This window comes from Fulmarus glacialis, unplaced genomic scaffold, assembly GCF_000690835.1.
Source record: "Fulmarus glacialis isolate BGI_N327 unplaced genomic scaffold, ASM69083v1 scaffold7253, whole genome shotgun sequence".
Lineage (NCBI taxonomy): Eukaryota > Metazoa > Chordata > Aves > Procellariiformes > Procellariidae > Fulmarus > Fulmarus glacialis.
In genome coordinates, this window is record NW_009201058.1 from 54,004 (window position 1) to 70,571 (window position 16,568).

General features: G+C 40.4%; 1 protein-coding gene across 1 annotated transcript in view; it reads right to left on the reverse strand.

The window, feature by feature from the left end:
• The window catches only part of STK32B (serine/threonine kinase 32B), a gene marked incomplete at its 5' end in the record, with an annotated part of 52,193 nt that overhangs the window by 29,474 nt on the left and 6,151 nt on the right, over nucleotides 1-16,568 (reverse strand). The window contains 2 exons of the mRNA XM_009573798.1: nucleotides 494-597; nucleotides 13,689-13,778. Coding sequence (XP_009572093.1) covers nucleotides 494-597; nucleotides 13,689-13,778 — 194 coding nt within the window. The remainder of the gene's footprint in view (nucleotides 1-493; nucleotides 598-13,688; nucleotides 13,779-16,568) is intronic.

Here is a 16,568-nt window from a genome sequence, read left to right on the forward strand (position 1 = left end):
TTTGGCCATGCTCAGGAAGATTTTTCATTAAGCTTATTCACATAATTGATTAGATAAGTAACAAGTGCACTGGCAGATAAGCACTTTCTGTAGTTGGGCCAAACATCTTAGGATATTACATTAGCTCTTTTAAGGTATTAGCCAAGAGAATCAAAGACATAATAAAGCCTGAAGTAACTCAACCCCTATTTGGAAGAAAATATCATTGTTTCCAATTCAGCATTGTTGAGAAGTCATTAAAACATTAGGCTTTTCCTTAGTGCACACCGAAACTCTATGTCCATTTTAGGCAAACTTTCATAATGTAATTGAGAGTGGAGAGAAACTTTCCCGAGAATGTTTCCAGCTGGAAAGGACTCAGGACAGCATCCCTGACCTGAACTGCAGCCTCGTCCACTCAAATTTTATCATGAAGGGTGCACTCAGGGGCACCGCAAACTTTGGGACTTCTGTCAGTCAATGTGTTAAATAAAACAAAACTCATCATTCTTACCCAACCCCTCAGTAATTCATATGCTGTAATTCCTAGCGACCACCAGTCTACAGGGTATGAGTATCCTGGACCTCCATCCATAAAGGCCTGGAACACTTCTGGAGCTAAAACAATAAATCAAATCAAACAAAAAGCATTATATTAAGGTTAGACTGTGGATCATTAATGTTGGTATTTGAAAAATGAATAAGGATCCAATTAACTAGAATTAAATACATTCATAAACGCAGCACTTTTGGGATGCAGTTTCAGTGCCTTGGTTTGCTGGCAAAAGTGATCTTCACTGGTCAGGGTTTTTCCAAACCCAATAATTTTATATGTTAATTCCTAACCTGGTCCATTTAAGTTTTATGTTATGTGAATAAAAATAAGTAATAGGAGGGGAATTCCTGAACTGAAGTGTGACTTGGAATATTTAGGGTAATGCAAACATTTTAGGGGACAAATATGCAAGCGAGGTGATTCTTTGTGATTGATGGAGGTGTTGAACACGGTAAATCTTATCCTTATTCTACATTTGGATAGAATTAATCAGATGGGTTTTAAAGGTATTTAACATAGAAAAGTGGTAATTAAATACAAATCCTGACACTGATTGTATGCTGTGAGAAACTCTGTCACGACTGGAAATAAATACACTGTCAAAATAATGAATTCTGTAAAAATAACTTTCCTGGGGGAAAAAAAATTGATCTTTTCAAAACAAGGATCTAGTTGGCTAATTTCAGCAAGAAAGACATACTAAATAATGCCACTGTAGTTTCTTCAGAAAACCATATGTAAGTAAGAGAGGATATTAAATGAAATGAAAAGTCAGTCATGCTTTTCTAACTATTTCACAGCAGAATCTCAGTACACTTTGTGAAAACAACACTTTCCCTGGGGATTTTCTGAACAACACTGTCACCAACCATAACATCACGCTAGATTGCAATTACCATGTGAGCCTCTTTTGGCCACGATACCGAGTCTAATGTAGCACATTACCGCCTGATTACCATCACATCACTTTCTAATGGGCATACTGCAAATCTGGTCACACTTATTTCTGAGTGGCAGTTTGGGATTTGACTATGGCATTTAAAGAAGCACCTTTAATTAAAGGAAAGGCATTCCTTCCAGAGGAGTTTTTGCAGTCCTTGCATCGTTATGGATGGCAACCTAACAATTTACAACTCCAGATCTGAGTTCACAAAGTCTTGAAGAGCCAAACCTGATAGGGGATTTTAGCATCCATGAATTAGATGCGGCAAAACCCTAATCTGTAGAATAAAAAGCAATGAATGAATGAAAGTGATCCTGTACTCTCTGCCCAGCAGAACCATCTCTAAATAGGTTTGGTAGGAGAACTGCAGGCACCTAAATAAACATTTTTGCCAGAATACGTGTGTTTGGAGAATAGCTGACCAGTGGATTTCTGGCATAGGTAAGCTTGTGCTGTGATCCAGTATGGCATGAATCAACAATGCCATAAAAGTCACCACACTGAGTTAGTTCTGTCTCACCTCCAGGTAATACAGCTTCACTTGGCATGCTGTATCTTCAGATGTACTTCAGATCTTGTTTGCATGCTGCAGGGGATCTGTGTAGGCACAATTTACATGTGTGCTGTCTATCACATAGATAGACGCTAAGAGGGTAGGCAGGATGTTTTATGTTACTTTAGTGGATCGATGCACCTAAATTGCACATCAGGCACCAAAGTCATATTTTGAATACCAGCATAGGCACCTTGTAGTGAAGGTTTGCTTTATTTAGCCACGTTCGTTATGGTTAGATGATGTATAATATCTCATAACAGAAAATAGCCTTTGTGGGCTTTTTTACTGAGCTACGTAGGTATCATATTAGTTTCACTGTTTCTTTTATAACTTTAACATTGTAATGATTTGATGGATCACTATCTGATTTCTGTGAGGTAGAGATGAAAGTACTGTATTGATGTAACCTACAACATTCCCAGAATGATGCAGCTGTTTTGCTAATTCAGTGACTGAGTTATCTACTTCCATTTTATTTGCTTGTTCTAAAAGCTTCAAGGTCAACTCATCCCACATTAAGCAGATTAGCAGAAAATGCTTTCTTTTGCCCACTGGCCCTGGTGTTTTGAAGCTCTGTTTCCTTCCCTTAAGCTGATGACGGCATCCTTAGATCAGAAAATGGGCAGTTAGGCTCCTGATTTTTAAGGCAGATGATAGCCCCTTTTCCCCTGCTTTCACAGTATTATTTGCATTCAGTCAGCTTCAGTTGTAAACACCCACTTCGCAAGATGACGGGGGACTGACAGAAGGTGCAATATGATTTACAGTAACTTACATACAAGTTTATTCTCAGGGTGACATCTCAACCCTGTTGAAGACAAAAGATCTTTCCCCAATTTAGCAAGGCTGTTAAATACCAATCTCACACTAAGATTGTGATTAATGTGTCTAAAAGCCTTTTTGAGCTGAGACATTAGGTCCAAACGAAGGCCTCCAGCCTGTAAGGCAGACTTCTGGAGTTTGCCTGCTCATTCAGAAACACAGCATGATTTTACAGAAAGAGAGCAGATCCTCCAAGTGATGGGATTAGCCAAGATCTGAAGAACTAGAACTGCGAAATACAGAAGATAACATAAGGTTTTGCTGTAAGAAATAACTACATCAGGAGAACCAATTCCGTTCCAGCGCAAACTGCCTAAGATAAAAGCAAATAAAAAATTTGAAAGGAAAGTTAATATTCTACATTGATTTTCTTTAGGATTGTTATTGAAATAGACTATCTGTAATCTTTTAAAATTTGAATTTGATCTCAGGCTCAGCTTGGACAGCCATCCTGCACCCTGCTGTGGGTAGGTTCTTCCAAAGAATGATAAGATTTGAGCTTTCCAGGTTGCAGCAAGGACAACAGCTCTGCTGTGCGCACCCTTTCTGCACACATCCTCTCTTATCATAACAGATTTAGAATGAGAAGAAATCTTACATCTTTTACCCCCATGCATCTACCTAAATGCAAGGATTCTGCCTGCAAAAGTTCATTCATGTGAACAAAAGTGAGAGAGTGCATGTAAGAGCGAGAGTTTCAGATCTTTTTCCTCACACAATTTCTACTGAACAAAGGCTTTTCAGGAAAATATGTGGTGTTAATACTGGGTCTGATCCTACAGATTCTTTTGGCTGAGGGCTGTAGTTACTATCACATACAGTCAGAACGAAGGCAGCAGAAGTTTGCATGGTGGAAGCACAGCTTTTAAATAGTGAAGCTAAATCAAGTAATAGCAAGTCTGGCAGCAACAAGAGTGAATTGAAAGACAAGTGAAGAAATGATGCAATTGTTAGGTCTTAGAGGTCTTCACAGCTCCCCATGAACAAACTTTTTTGACGTAATGGAGAACTGCTTTACTAGAGCTGCCCAAAAGTGTGCCTTCAGCCCCGGTAACCTGGTCCAGCCTCACTGCTCACCCTGCTTTGAGCAGGAGGTTGGACTAGAGACTCCTCAGGCCCCTGCCAACGTGAATCATCCTATGATCCTGTGATGCTAATGAAGCTCTAGCAACCACCGTCTCACAGCCCGTCTGAGCGGGGTGATGAAGGGGTCTAAGGCCAGAAGTCTCAATGGGACCTTTACAGCCTCTTCCTCTCTGCAGTCATCACGAACTGCATGGGCTCCTCACCCTCACTCAGACACCTGGAAAACCTGCCGCCCAAAGTACTGGGGACTTTTCAAAGTCTGGATCTCAGAAGCAATGCAGTCTTTTGATCTGGGAGATTACTCTTCATGTGTGGCAGAAGTCTGATCCACCACCTTTCACGCAAGGCTTTGGTAACTACGAAGACAAGCATTTTAAAACCAATGCCATTCTGAGCTGAGATATCTGTGCTATTTTTAACAGGACAAGCAATGAAATCAGGAATGTTTCTGTGTCTTGTATGATAATGAGTAAATGCATATATTTGACTTCAGCAACTCGCCAAGCTAAAAATCCTTCAATTGTTTTTTTCTTATATAATTTTTCTATATTTTTTTCTTAATAATATACTTTCATGCTTTCACTGTTTATCTGCTTTGCTTTCTTGAAAAATGACATAAAACAAACCCACCTTTGCACTGCATTAAGTGTGCTTCAGTGCATTCCTTGGCTGTCTTTAATACATATTTCCATTTTTTTTTTCCAAATAATAAATTAAAATAAATCCTCTTCAGAGCTCTGTCTTTCGATGCTTTTGCACTGTATCTTTCTAGTAATACCATATCAGTCTCTGTACCAAGAAGAAGATTCCAAGGAAGTAAATAAATGGTTATCTTGCTTTAAAATGAAACCATACTGGAGAATGGCTAATAAAAAATTGAATATGAAAGCAAATCTAGTGGGTCTGTCTCCATCTCAGAAGCAGTGGCTTCCTGGGATATCCGTACTCTTGTTCTATGGGTTTAGCCATACTCCAAATAATTTTGTGAAATAGAGAGTAATTTCTGACAAATCAATTCATACATACAACTACCCACTGCAATTGTCACAGCAGTCAGACGATCTACATTGTAAATGATGTAGAGGATGCATCTCGTATGGTATGCATATTTCCCTAAAGACCTGTAAAAAAAAAAAAGTACAAAACTGAAATTTGACTTAACTGGTTGGTAATTCTGCACCTTATTTGTGGAAGATGATCAGTATCTAACAATATGATTCATGAGTTTGAAATAAAAGAAAATATCAATGTAAGTGCAAACAATACTGAACCTAATTTTCACTATTTGTTCCTACTGTAAGAGAGCATTTTGTACATAGGATAAAATACTTTTAAGTGGGGCTTCTGAAAATCTGCCTAGTATTCATAGGTATCACTTAACTCCATAGTTAAACTATAAGTGCTCCAGGTCTCTGAAATTCAGGCCATTTTAATTTGGTGCCCAATGGTGAGTTTGAAAAGGCTGTCCATGACAAAATAGTCAATTTGAGGTCTGTCACTTGGAATGGTTGGCACAAAGAATAGCTGTTAGTATTTTTGATGGAGCATACTGGTTTAATCATAAAGATGTTTCATCAGACTAAATCATAAAATGAAGAGCTTGGAGTGGCTCTGATACGAATCCTAAATAGCACAATGTGGCATTTCTTCTCTGATGAACTGATTTAAGTTTCACTTCCTTAGCAAGAAGCTAATCAAAGAGTGCCTGGTGTACTTGCCTACCACCACCTGGGAGACTGCCAAGTGTTGATTAAGAAGCTTACAGAGCTATTACTTACTTTGAAGCATTGCCGACTTCCATAGGCTGCTTTGAAACTTTGCAAAATTGGTGAGAGGGAAAGTGCAGTGAGAAGAACACATTAGACTCTTCTCCAAGTGGCCTAACAAATCAGGATATTTAAGCAATAACTTGCAAGTGAGTCTTGCATGATCGATTAGCTGCAAGGAGCTGATTGTCCATGCATAGCTAAATGTTGCCGATGAGAGCTGGTCATTAATTCCTACAAAATGCCCTGTGCCAGTGTTATTAATATGACAAACTGAAAATAAAAAATAAAGCTGTAGTGGTTTGGCCTCAATTTTTTTGAATGATCAAGTTCAGATGGGCACATCCAAAACATTTCTCAAGAATGAAAACCCTGACATTAGTCATCCTGTTGGCTAACTAGAGCTCTCTGTAGTCTCTTTGCATCTCAGCAGAGACCCTACAAGTCAGTGAGGGGAATCAGAAGTTTGTGGTGTATGGCAGGGGTTGCAAAGCTATACACTCTGCCAGTCGTGTAGCAAAACACACTTCTGTGGCACAGATTTTATTGTAATGCCTGAGATTTCATAGATAAGAAAATAGATTCCAGTGTCATTAACTGAAGTTCAGCATGATACCAGGCTGCCAGGTATCATTCTCCTTCCTCATATTAGTCCCTAATCTTGCAAAAAAAAAAAAAAAAGAATTTTCTCATATATATAAAAAAATAGATACATACACATATATACAATGCTCACAGTATAAACAATATTTTGATTGACTAGCACAGGATAAACTGTTAAAAGCTTAGACCTGTCCAAATTGTAAATGTGTGAATGACTTGATATATATAACACATTCATAGTTTCACCTTGCTGAATCAGGCTTAATGGATGACAGATTGAGCTAAATGAAAAATGCACTTGATTTTTTAAATAATATTGCAAGAACCTTGGACTGAGATGCTTCAGTGAAATATTAACTGCTTTCTCAGCATTGTGATGAGAAAATATTAATTCTCACTTTTCTTTGAAAAGTAAATTCAGAGGTCAGTAATTCTTCTAGGTCATGGTTTAAACAGAAAACAGAAATCAAACTACAGTGATGACAAGTGATCTTCTATTTAGAGGAGAAGCTGTTTTAAGAACAAAATGAAAGAAAGCAACTTCTTTCTCCCTGAATATAAACGTGGACTTGGTAAACTATCAATTTACCTCCTAGCGTTTACTTTCTCATGTGCTAAAAGGGTCTAAATTATAATGGACAGCTTTCTGACTCAGAGCTTTAGACTAGCCAACTGCTAACTTCTATTCTATAAGGCAAAGTGCTGCTTAAAGCCTGACCATGCTGGGCTGGCAATTTTCTAGTGTGAGGTCTAGAGTTATTACAGCAGTGTAACTGATTTTGTACCATTATTCACGTAATACACCTCAATAGTTTTAATACTCATATTTAATGCAATTATTCAGTCAAAGTAAATATTTTAGATACCATTACCTGAATGCAGACACTGCATTTAGAATGCCATATTAGTTTGCCATATGGCTATACAACCTCTCTTGCCCTTACTCAGAGAGATGTCCTCATAAAACCCTCTGCATTACTCAACCACTGAACAGAACCCAGTTCTTGCCCTTGCGTTCGCACAGAGAAACCCTTTCTGGTTGAACATCTGGATCAACCTCAAAGAAACAACCTCAGGTTGCTAACCCCATTGAAAGAAAGCCCAGCGGCAATGAATGTGTCATGGTCTTCTACTACTGAATATGAAATTATACACAAGTACCTTTCTTACTCCATCCAAAAGCTCACGGCTGCAGTGTCAATTTTTCTAGCAAACTGTTGAAGGGATTGTGTCCAAAAATATCCATTTGCTATTTGGAAGATCGGCCCAATGTATGGACAGCAGCTGTTCTGCCCCAGTACTGAAACAAACCGGTTCGCATAACTGGGGATTAACAGGACAGACTGTGTGCCTGAACTACAACTTGAACTCAGGGTGGGGTTTTTTTGACTGAAATAGTCAAAGAAATGATTTTATTAGCAGATTTGCTGGAAGATCTCAAAGGATGATATGGGTCAGAGAGCACAGAGAGGTGAAAAGCAACTGGAGACAGTAACTTCTTTCCTGATCTCCAGAGGTTTTTCAGCTGCTTGTGTGCCTACACATTAATGTCAGAGCAGGACCAAAACCTGAATACCCACTCGCAGCTCAGCGCTTAATCGCCTCAGCCGCAGTGCTCCTAGCACAAGCTGAAAACCCCATCAGTACGGCGAGTATTTATTTCAGCACCTCAAAGCCTCACACGTCTGCTCTCGGTTCTTGCTTATCAGAACAAACAGAAGCCTCCCGGCTCGTGCTGGCATCGTGATATTTCCCTGGGATCAAAAGGGCATGTAGCGACCTCACCAGTGCAGCTCTGTAGACAGGCAGCCAGACCCTTGGTAGGAAACGGGTGGGATTCTGAAAAACCTAAGCACTGCCTTAACTGCACTCAAAAAGCAACAAGCTGCAAAACACTGTTTCATTTCAGAGCACTCTTTAGTATGAGTGCAAGGAAGACCAAGGTTGAACACCTTTGAAAACCCAACTCCAAATTTGTCCCTGCTATTTGTTCCTTGGGAACAAATTTAGCCCTACAGGATATTTTTACTTTATCTGTAAGGTTGATATCGGGACATCCACTAGCTTTTCTCTAACTCCAATAGTGCTGCCACACAGTATTAATTAATAAACAAGGATGTCTCATACATTTTAGAAGTTCAGTGGGCCTCTGTAAATCCACACTGCTTTGGTAATCTCAGGCGTACAGCCATCCTTCACCGTGACAGCAACCTATGAAAGCAGCTGTGAAAATCTGAGATAACAAGCCTGTAGGATAGGAAGGGGGTAGCTGAAACTTTTCACATAATTTACGGCTGATTTTATTGGTTTTGGATTTTTGTCAGGTGTATTTATATCATGAAATGTATTTTATTGGTTTGACTTGAAGTAAAGTCACGGTGCATTATTCAGATAACTTCAGCATCTGCTGAAGAAAACCACGAAGCCTCTACCTGACTCCCCTAGCCCTCCTACCACCAGAAACAGAAAGAAAACCCCAAAAAACCCTGAACCCCCAAAATTTGTAACCTGTGAATGGAAAGTTTTTGCAACGCTCATGAATAGTATACAGATGTATGGAAATTGATCATTCAAAAAGGAAACATTTCAGTGAGCAAAAAGTATGTGCTATAGTATTCAAATACATCTAAATTATGCCAAAGTGAGCAATAAACAAAAGGCTGTATCTGTAATGTTTTCTAGATATGTTTTAGTATTTAACATTTTGTTTTGTAGCTGACCAATGTGTTGCACGGGAGAAGGCCATTACTGCAAATGGGTGCCCAGCACAGAGCACATTCTCTGACACACGAGCATATTTCTTGCAGCCTGCATGAGGGACCAATATAAGAAACATCTTTTTTTTTTTTTTCCCCCTTATAAAGATGGAACGGTTTTGAAAATGGCAAACACTTACACAGGGCTTCCAGCCAGGCAAATGCACACTTTCCTTAAACACAAGAGGCCTAATGAATAGTCTTCTGCAGGAAGAAAGAGCCACGGCTAAATATCCCAGGCACAGGCTGCGGCCAGGAACCGTGACCTGCCCTGCGTTGGCTTTCTGAGGCACATCCCAGTGCAGACTGGAAGGGGCTCCCCCACAGGCACTTGTGTTCATTTGTTGGCAGCAGGCATGCCTGCCAAAAGGCAGCTAGCTCTCAAAGGACATTTTGCATTGCTTGCCAATGTAGGATGACAGCCTGAAAACTTATGAGTTTTCAAAGGGCTATTTCTACAATAAAACCTCGGACAACACCCTCAGTCACAGGTGTTGCAGAAGGTTTGAGCAGTGAATTTGTAATGATAAAATCAGGCACGGGTGACACACAAGTTTCCTAAACCAGCTTAAGGCACACATTGCATTTCACGGCTGCAGCATCTGAAGAGTACGAGACAGAAACTCTGAAGACCCCTGAACACTAAGAAGCTGATTTCACTTCAGCATTTCAGGTCTGTGGCTTTGAGAAGTAGAACTGCAGAAGCAGCTGGAAGTAGCTTGTCCTGCCAGGCTGTTGGCCTCCTTCCTTTCAGATTCACCGATGTCCATGTTTTTGTTGCCTGTGTGTGGCAGGTATTTCACTTGTCTGAATGAACCAGCTGGGAGGGGGGAACGTAGAGAAATTACCAGGGTTTCTGCAGAAACATTCAGGTTCAGATACATTGCATTCTGCGTAACCATTTAATAAGTAGGGAAAATTTCAGGCTGAGAAAGACTTCGGGGCAAAAAGGCTAATGTGAAGTGGGATTAAGCAAAGGCTGCAGGAGCTGACTCACACCATGCTTAGCATTACAAGATACGTATCTTAATCAGAACAGCTAGTGCATTTTTACAATACAATATCAATTCACTGCATTTTTTCCTAGATACCAGTTTTATGCAGTCATGTTGCATGTGACCAAATTGCTCCCTAGCAGTTTCTCAGCCTATTTCAAACAGATTTCAAATAGGAATGGAGGCTTTAGAGATAACATTTTTCTGTTTATTTCCTTAAGTTGGCCATAGGAAGAAATGAGAAATCCTATAAGTACCTCTACAAAGGGAAAGGCTGGAGAGTGCCCTCATACGTGATTAAACATAACAGGATACACATGGGAGTAAATCTTTATAAACCTCCAAGAGGGGGAAAAAGCTTTCATCACATCTCACACCTTCATCATCATGAAAACTGGCATAGCGTAAGGCATGTCTTACAGGAACGACTAAGTTTCCTTGGTTCTGGTGCTCAGCAAGTGACTTGAAGGTGATTTTGTCTTGTTACACTGAAGTTAAAGTAATGAAATTCCTGGTAATGAAAGCTTACTAGCAACCATAGAGCCAACCTCCCCAAGTCTTTTTTTCTATTTTTCTCATTGTCTGAATGGCTTAGATGAAGCCACATGGAAAGTCTGTGATACAGCCTTAAAGTTAGAAATCATATGGACTTAAATAACTATCAGGAGTGAACCTAAAACTTTCTTAATTTGAGCACCGCAACTGAAAAATTTTTGTAGCATTTCACTAAAGAGATGATTCTTCAAAAAATTAAAGGTGTAAACTAAAAGAGGAAAAGAAGTTAAATCAATGCACTTTGAGGAAAAAGCAGCACCAATGAGTGTCTGGCCATATCTGTCAAATTCTTAATATTTGAGGTTTGCTGAAGTTTTGAAGCCCAAGCTGTGCCACAGAGAATGCTCACCCATCACTCTTCACCTGAAACAGAGGATTTTTACAGCTCTAAAAGCTTTCCTGCCTTCTTACAGCTCCAAATAAATGCAAGGATGTCTCTTCTGACTCTTTCTGAGTAGCGAAGACTGTACTTGGGCTTTTGCAGTATTTTTGCATTTCCAAGAGGTGAGGAAGGCACACTGGAAAGCAAGTAGCCTCTTCATAAAGGGACAGAGAGCATTCTTCTTGTTCTGTTTCTTGTTGTGAGATATGTGGGGAGAAGGGTTCAGGGGCAGAACAGCTTAGTGAGCTGAGGTGAACCAAGACAGCAGTTTGCCAGTGTGTAAAGTTAAAATCTTGTTCCCATCTCCCATCTTCCCTCCACTCCAGGTCTACAGTTTACCTCTTTCCTTGGGTCAGCTTGGGCTCTCACTGGACCCTCTAGGAGCTCATTTAGCTCCCAGGGAAGGCAACGAGGCTCAGCTATCTAGGTTAGAGAAACTATTTGCCATGATGTTAAGCTGACGAATGATTGCCAAACAATAAGGCTATAGGGACGTAGCTATCCCCGAGATCAGTATTTTCCTACTAAATACAAGGACTCCAGAATTTTCTAGCAAAGGAGAATACCATGGAAAGGGACATAGGCGGAGTTTAGGCAGGATGGACTAGACTTGAACGTCTCCACATCGAATGGGCAGGTTTTCTAAGATGAATCTCAGCATTTCCCTTCTTCGTACTATCTCCTGGCAAACATCAGCTACACAAAGAAAACCTTGGAGTGGGGGTGAGGGTAGGAATTCCAAAAGGACAGGGTCATTTTTCATAGTTTTATCCTTAAAATACCAAATCATGGTACTTGGCACTTGCTACAGATTTTTGTGCTTTCGATTGTTAGAAGCTAGTTTTCTTCTTGTGAGAAAAGCCTGCCAACAGAGACCACTAGTGACCTAAGAAGGTAACCGTCCACCTACGTGCACACATGGGTTGAAAGATGCTCCAAAGGACACTAAATTTCCTGTTAACTCTCAGCAAAATATTTGAGGAATATTTACATACATTTTTGCACAGCTATTTTAATTAATCTGCTTCTGAACATTAGCCACCAGACGATCTCTTCATTACACACAGTCAGACTATGACAGACAGATGTTAAAATGCTAACTGACCCCTAAGCAAATACTCAGCTTTTTTCTGCTTTCGTAATAATTAAGCTTTCTAACGTAAAACTGTGCAACCGCTTCAAGACTTGGTCTCCTAATGCTCTATATCTGATGCCTGTGCAGCGTTGGCCATCTCATCTAAGCGACACTGAACTAGACACTCAACTAGAGCTAACCAATACAAAATGCAGAGAAAATTTTCGTCTAAAACCTCATTCCTCTGCATAACTTAAATGCTTGAGTCAGGACTACATCAAATGTTTCTTGGTCTGTTTTGAGTACACTTATAAGAGTAAGCTAACCAGCACCAGGTCAGTGCACTGGTCCTGAGCCCAAGTGGCACAGTGCGGCCACACACATGCTATTGTACCCTATTAACTGCCAAAACAGGACAGCTATGCACAAGCTGCTCAGGGGCAACAGACCCCAGCCCCTGCTAACTGTGATTCATGACAAAATCACGTATCTGAAAATACAATTCTGCTCCAGTGCCTGGGACTGCTGTGACACAGTCTCACAGCTGGTACGAAGGTACCCTGCAGACACCTGTCTGCTTCATGTGCAGGTTGGTACAGTGCTCTTTGTGCTCTGAAAAACATAAGTGTTAATTCCTATTTCTTGGGCACATGCTTTTACTCCTATGCCAATATGCAGAATTAACACAGTGGCCTTTGGTTCCCTGAATGGCATTTTCAGAATATGATCATTTACCAATATTTTACCACTGCATGGGTGTTAGATGTGCTCTGAGCACGTCTGCTAAAGAAAGTCTCTTGGAGACACACATATCTCTTAGTACGGTTTCCAGAACCCAAATATGTTTAGTCTTAAGCTAGTCATCTCCTCAGGCAATGATAATTCTGTATACAGACAGAATTAAAACAGCAGATGTGTAGGAAGCCACAAATAGGACAAATCACACCTATTCTTAGTCATGGAAGCTAGCCTAACTTTGGTGGGACAAATGACCTTCAGGAGGTGCCTTCTGTCCTTCAGCTGCAGGGGAAGTTTGAATTATTAACTTAGCCAAGATGTTTAACTTTTAGACACGAGGAACTGAATTTTACTCTCCCAGCCTTCAATCTATCTATGCATTTAAAATACATAATTAAAAGATATAAAATGTCCCTAAAAGCCATAGGGCAAGCACTTAAGTGGTAACTTACATAGAACTCTAATTTTAAACAGACACATTTTTGAGGAACTCAGCATAGCAAAGCAATTAAGGATGTGCCTAGGTACTTTTAAAGTGACATTACATGTTCTCTGCTAGGTCATAGCCACAGTGGTGTAAATATAATTATATATTCTTGTCTCCAGATATTGGGGTTTGCAGGAAGTAACACAGTTGAAATTCTCCTGAATTTGCTTCACAAAACCAAACAGAACCTGACTAGAAGCAGTGTAGAGACCAAACTCCTGCCCAGTCCATCCATCTCCAAAGTTTTCCATTGCTAACAGATATATACTGTCAAAAAAGTTGATCTCATTTATTGTACGCTTTTACAACTTAAAAACCTTTTAATATACCATTAGTCAACCTTAATGTGTGACTTTTCTTACACTTTTTAAATGGTCTTGAAAACTTACCCATATAGGGTTTTGTGCCAGCCATAGAAGAAGCTTTTTCTGAGCCTTTCACTATGGTTGCTATGTTAAAGTCAGTGATATGAACATGTCCTGCAATTACACAAAGTAAAAACAGAAGTTAAAGTAGCACATTATAAAAATATTCCTCCCTTAGTTTAACATTTAAGTGATAATTAAAGAAATTAAAAAGAAATTAAATTAAGAAATTAAGTTGGAAAGAAATTAAAATGGAAAAATTCATAACAATTCATAGAAACTTACAATTGAAGGTTACTCATAACTAGAAAAATCATATTGGCAGCAAAGTGATGGAATACTTTTCTTGTATGGTTGCATCCACTACCTGCTCACAGTGCTGAACCTTTTTTGCTGGTTACCCCTGAACCTTCTCCTGCCATGAACGTTAAGGACAGTAACTGTCTTCCCAGAGCAGTAACGTGCAGGAGCAGCACGTGAAGCTATGTGTGAAATCTACGTCCCTTTATCTCCAGCTGGAGCCACCCCTCACAACCTCAGGTACTTGTAACACCTGTCTGCTTTCACATCCACTTCAGGTTACCATCAGCCTGGCTTTTTCTGAGTCTCCTCAGGGCAAAAATGGAGCTGAGAAGAAACAGTGAAGCAATAGTTGTTAATCCTGGCTTGCCATTAGCAGGTAAACTGAATATATCTGAAAATCTGCAGACTTTTAATTTGATAAGTCTGCTGTTAGGTTTTGCATCTCCGCTTAAAGACTAGTTTTATATTGTGAAGTGATGCAGATATTATGCTCTCTGTGATTACATCTGGCAATGCCATTGTGGAGGACAGAGTACGGGGAAAGGTACTCCCTTCCCTGGCTTAGCCCTGCACTCAGATCAGGATTAATACCCCATCTGTTGAACTAGAGTCTTGAGTGATAGGTTCCTGTGATTTTTTTTTGATCAAGATCTCAACCTCATTCAGTCCACAGAATGGAGCAGGCTTTGGGCATGATGCAGTTATTAAGCAAGGGAGGTTGTTATCATGTTTGCTGCCAAAGATGAAAAGAGTGTAACAAATGACTGATGTTGAACATTACCGTGGTGCCTGACGGAAGAACAGCAGTCTCAACAAAAGATTATGCTGTTCCGACAGTCTAACCTAGATCCTGCTCAAAATCCACAGGAAATGTATCTGCAGCTGCGTGTGTGTGAACTGAAATTCTCAGCAGCCCTTAATTTGGCCAGACCTGAGCTGGTTTTGAAGGGGAAAAGGAAGAAGGCACATCCTACTGCTAAACTTAAAGCTATTTCTCCAAATGGGAGACACAGTAGAAGTTTTCAATGAAATGGTTTGCATGTTTTCTGCACTTTTCTCAAAAAAACTGCTTACATTTTATTGATACTTTCTTCCTAAGACACTCAGCCCAGGAAGATATCTGCACACGGCAGACAAAAACTCTGAGCTCTTTATAAGAGGTGGGAGGCGTTAGGCTGCCTTAACAAGAATTAGTGTTCACAGCCCAGCTTGCCAGCAGATTTCAAGGCGGTATTCCTCCTTCCTGGTGGCTGGAGCATAGCATGTTTGCAGTTTATTTCTGCAATAATAAAACACAATGGCAGAAGGCTTCTGGAAAATGATAACTCATGGCAGTAGTTTTAAGCAATTCTGTGTACATTGTAGAATGAAAAGCCACAAGGATCTCGGCAGACTAATACTTTCTCTTTTTTTGACAGATAAATATAAAGTTCTGCCATTTAAATGACAGCATTGTAAGTGATGGTCCCTATTAAAGTGCCAGCATGATAGCCTGTTGCAAAACACCTATCACATAATATCCATTCAGACTGATCCAAATAGTTGATTTGCAATGAAAATTGCCTCTCCTGTGGTGTATTGTTTTCTCTCCATTTTATTAGATTTCTTTTCATTTAACAAAACCAAAATAGCACACGTGAAGTGTTGTATTCACTGGTTGATGGTTTTTGTTAAAAATGCCTTTCTGCAAGGTGAGGGATGGATTGGGAAGATAGGTTCTGCATAGCTCCTCCTGCATCCTGCTGCCGATACAGCAGCAACGGGCAGCTCCCGTACATGTAGCAGGGCACAGCAGAGCCGTGTCTGTACCGCTGGAAAAACCCCCACCTTTGCTCTTCCCCATCGCAGGGCCACCCCACGGCCCATGGGCTGCCTGCAGGCAGCTTTTGCCTGTTGCTTAGAGGGCTACTAATTGGCTATGGAGGGAAAGCAAGGTGTCCCGCAGGCAGGGTGGCTGCGTGCCGCAGGGCTGCACAGGGCGCCTGGTGGGATGCAGAGCGGCTGTGTCTGGGACACGGAGCAGGGGCAGCGGGAGTGAACCCCTGTGCCTCTCGGCAGTGGCGGAGGGCTGGAGGGATGTCGAGGCAGAACTCTGCCTGCCTGCGCACAGCACCGAATGGTTTCAACTCTTTTAAGCCTAGTGACTTGTTTTGTTTGTTTTTTTTTTTTTTTAAGTTTTTCATTCCTGGTGTGAATATTTCAAGAGACAGTTAGACCCCAATTCTCTGTAGGCATCTTTCTAAACAGCCTCTAAGACATCTTTTTACTGCAACTGTTGCTTATAGGAAAAGGAAAGGTTGCTATTGCTGCAGTAAATATGCTGGGATACTAGCTGCTTCATACTGTTTCCAAAATTTCAATTCATGGGGACTTTTTCCCATCTGAGCTTCACACCTTGTACTTGATCTCCCTTTCTGGATATTATTGTGAACAACTAAACGTCAAAACCAAATCTGTGCCCCGGCTCCCTTCTCAGGTATCAGGTACAATATTGAACTAAGCAGTATGTCAGTGCCACTTGGGTTTAGCTTTTAAGAGCTGTGAAGCAGAGCAGTGCACAACAGATTCAGCGGTACCTAACTAAATTCAAGTATCACAGGG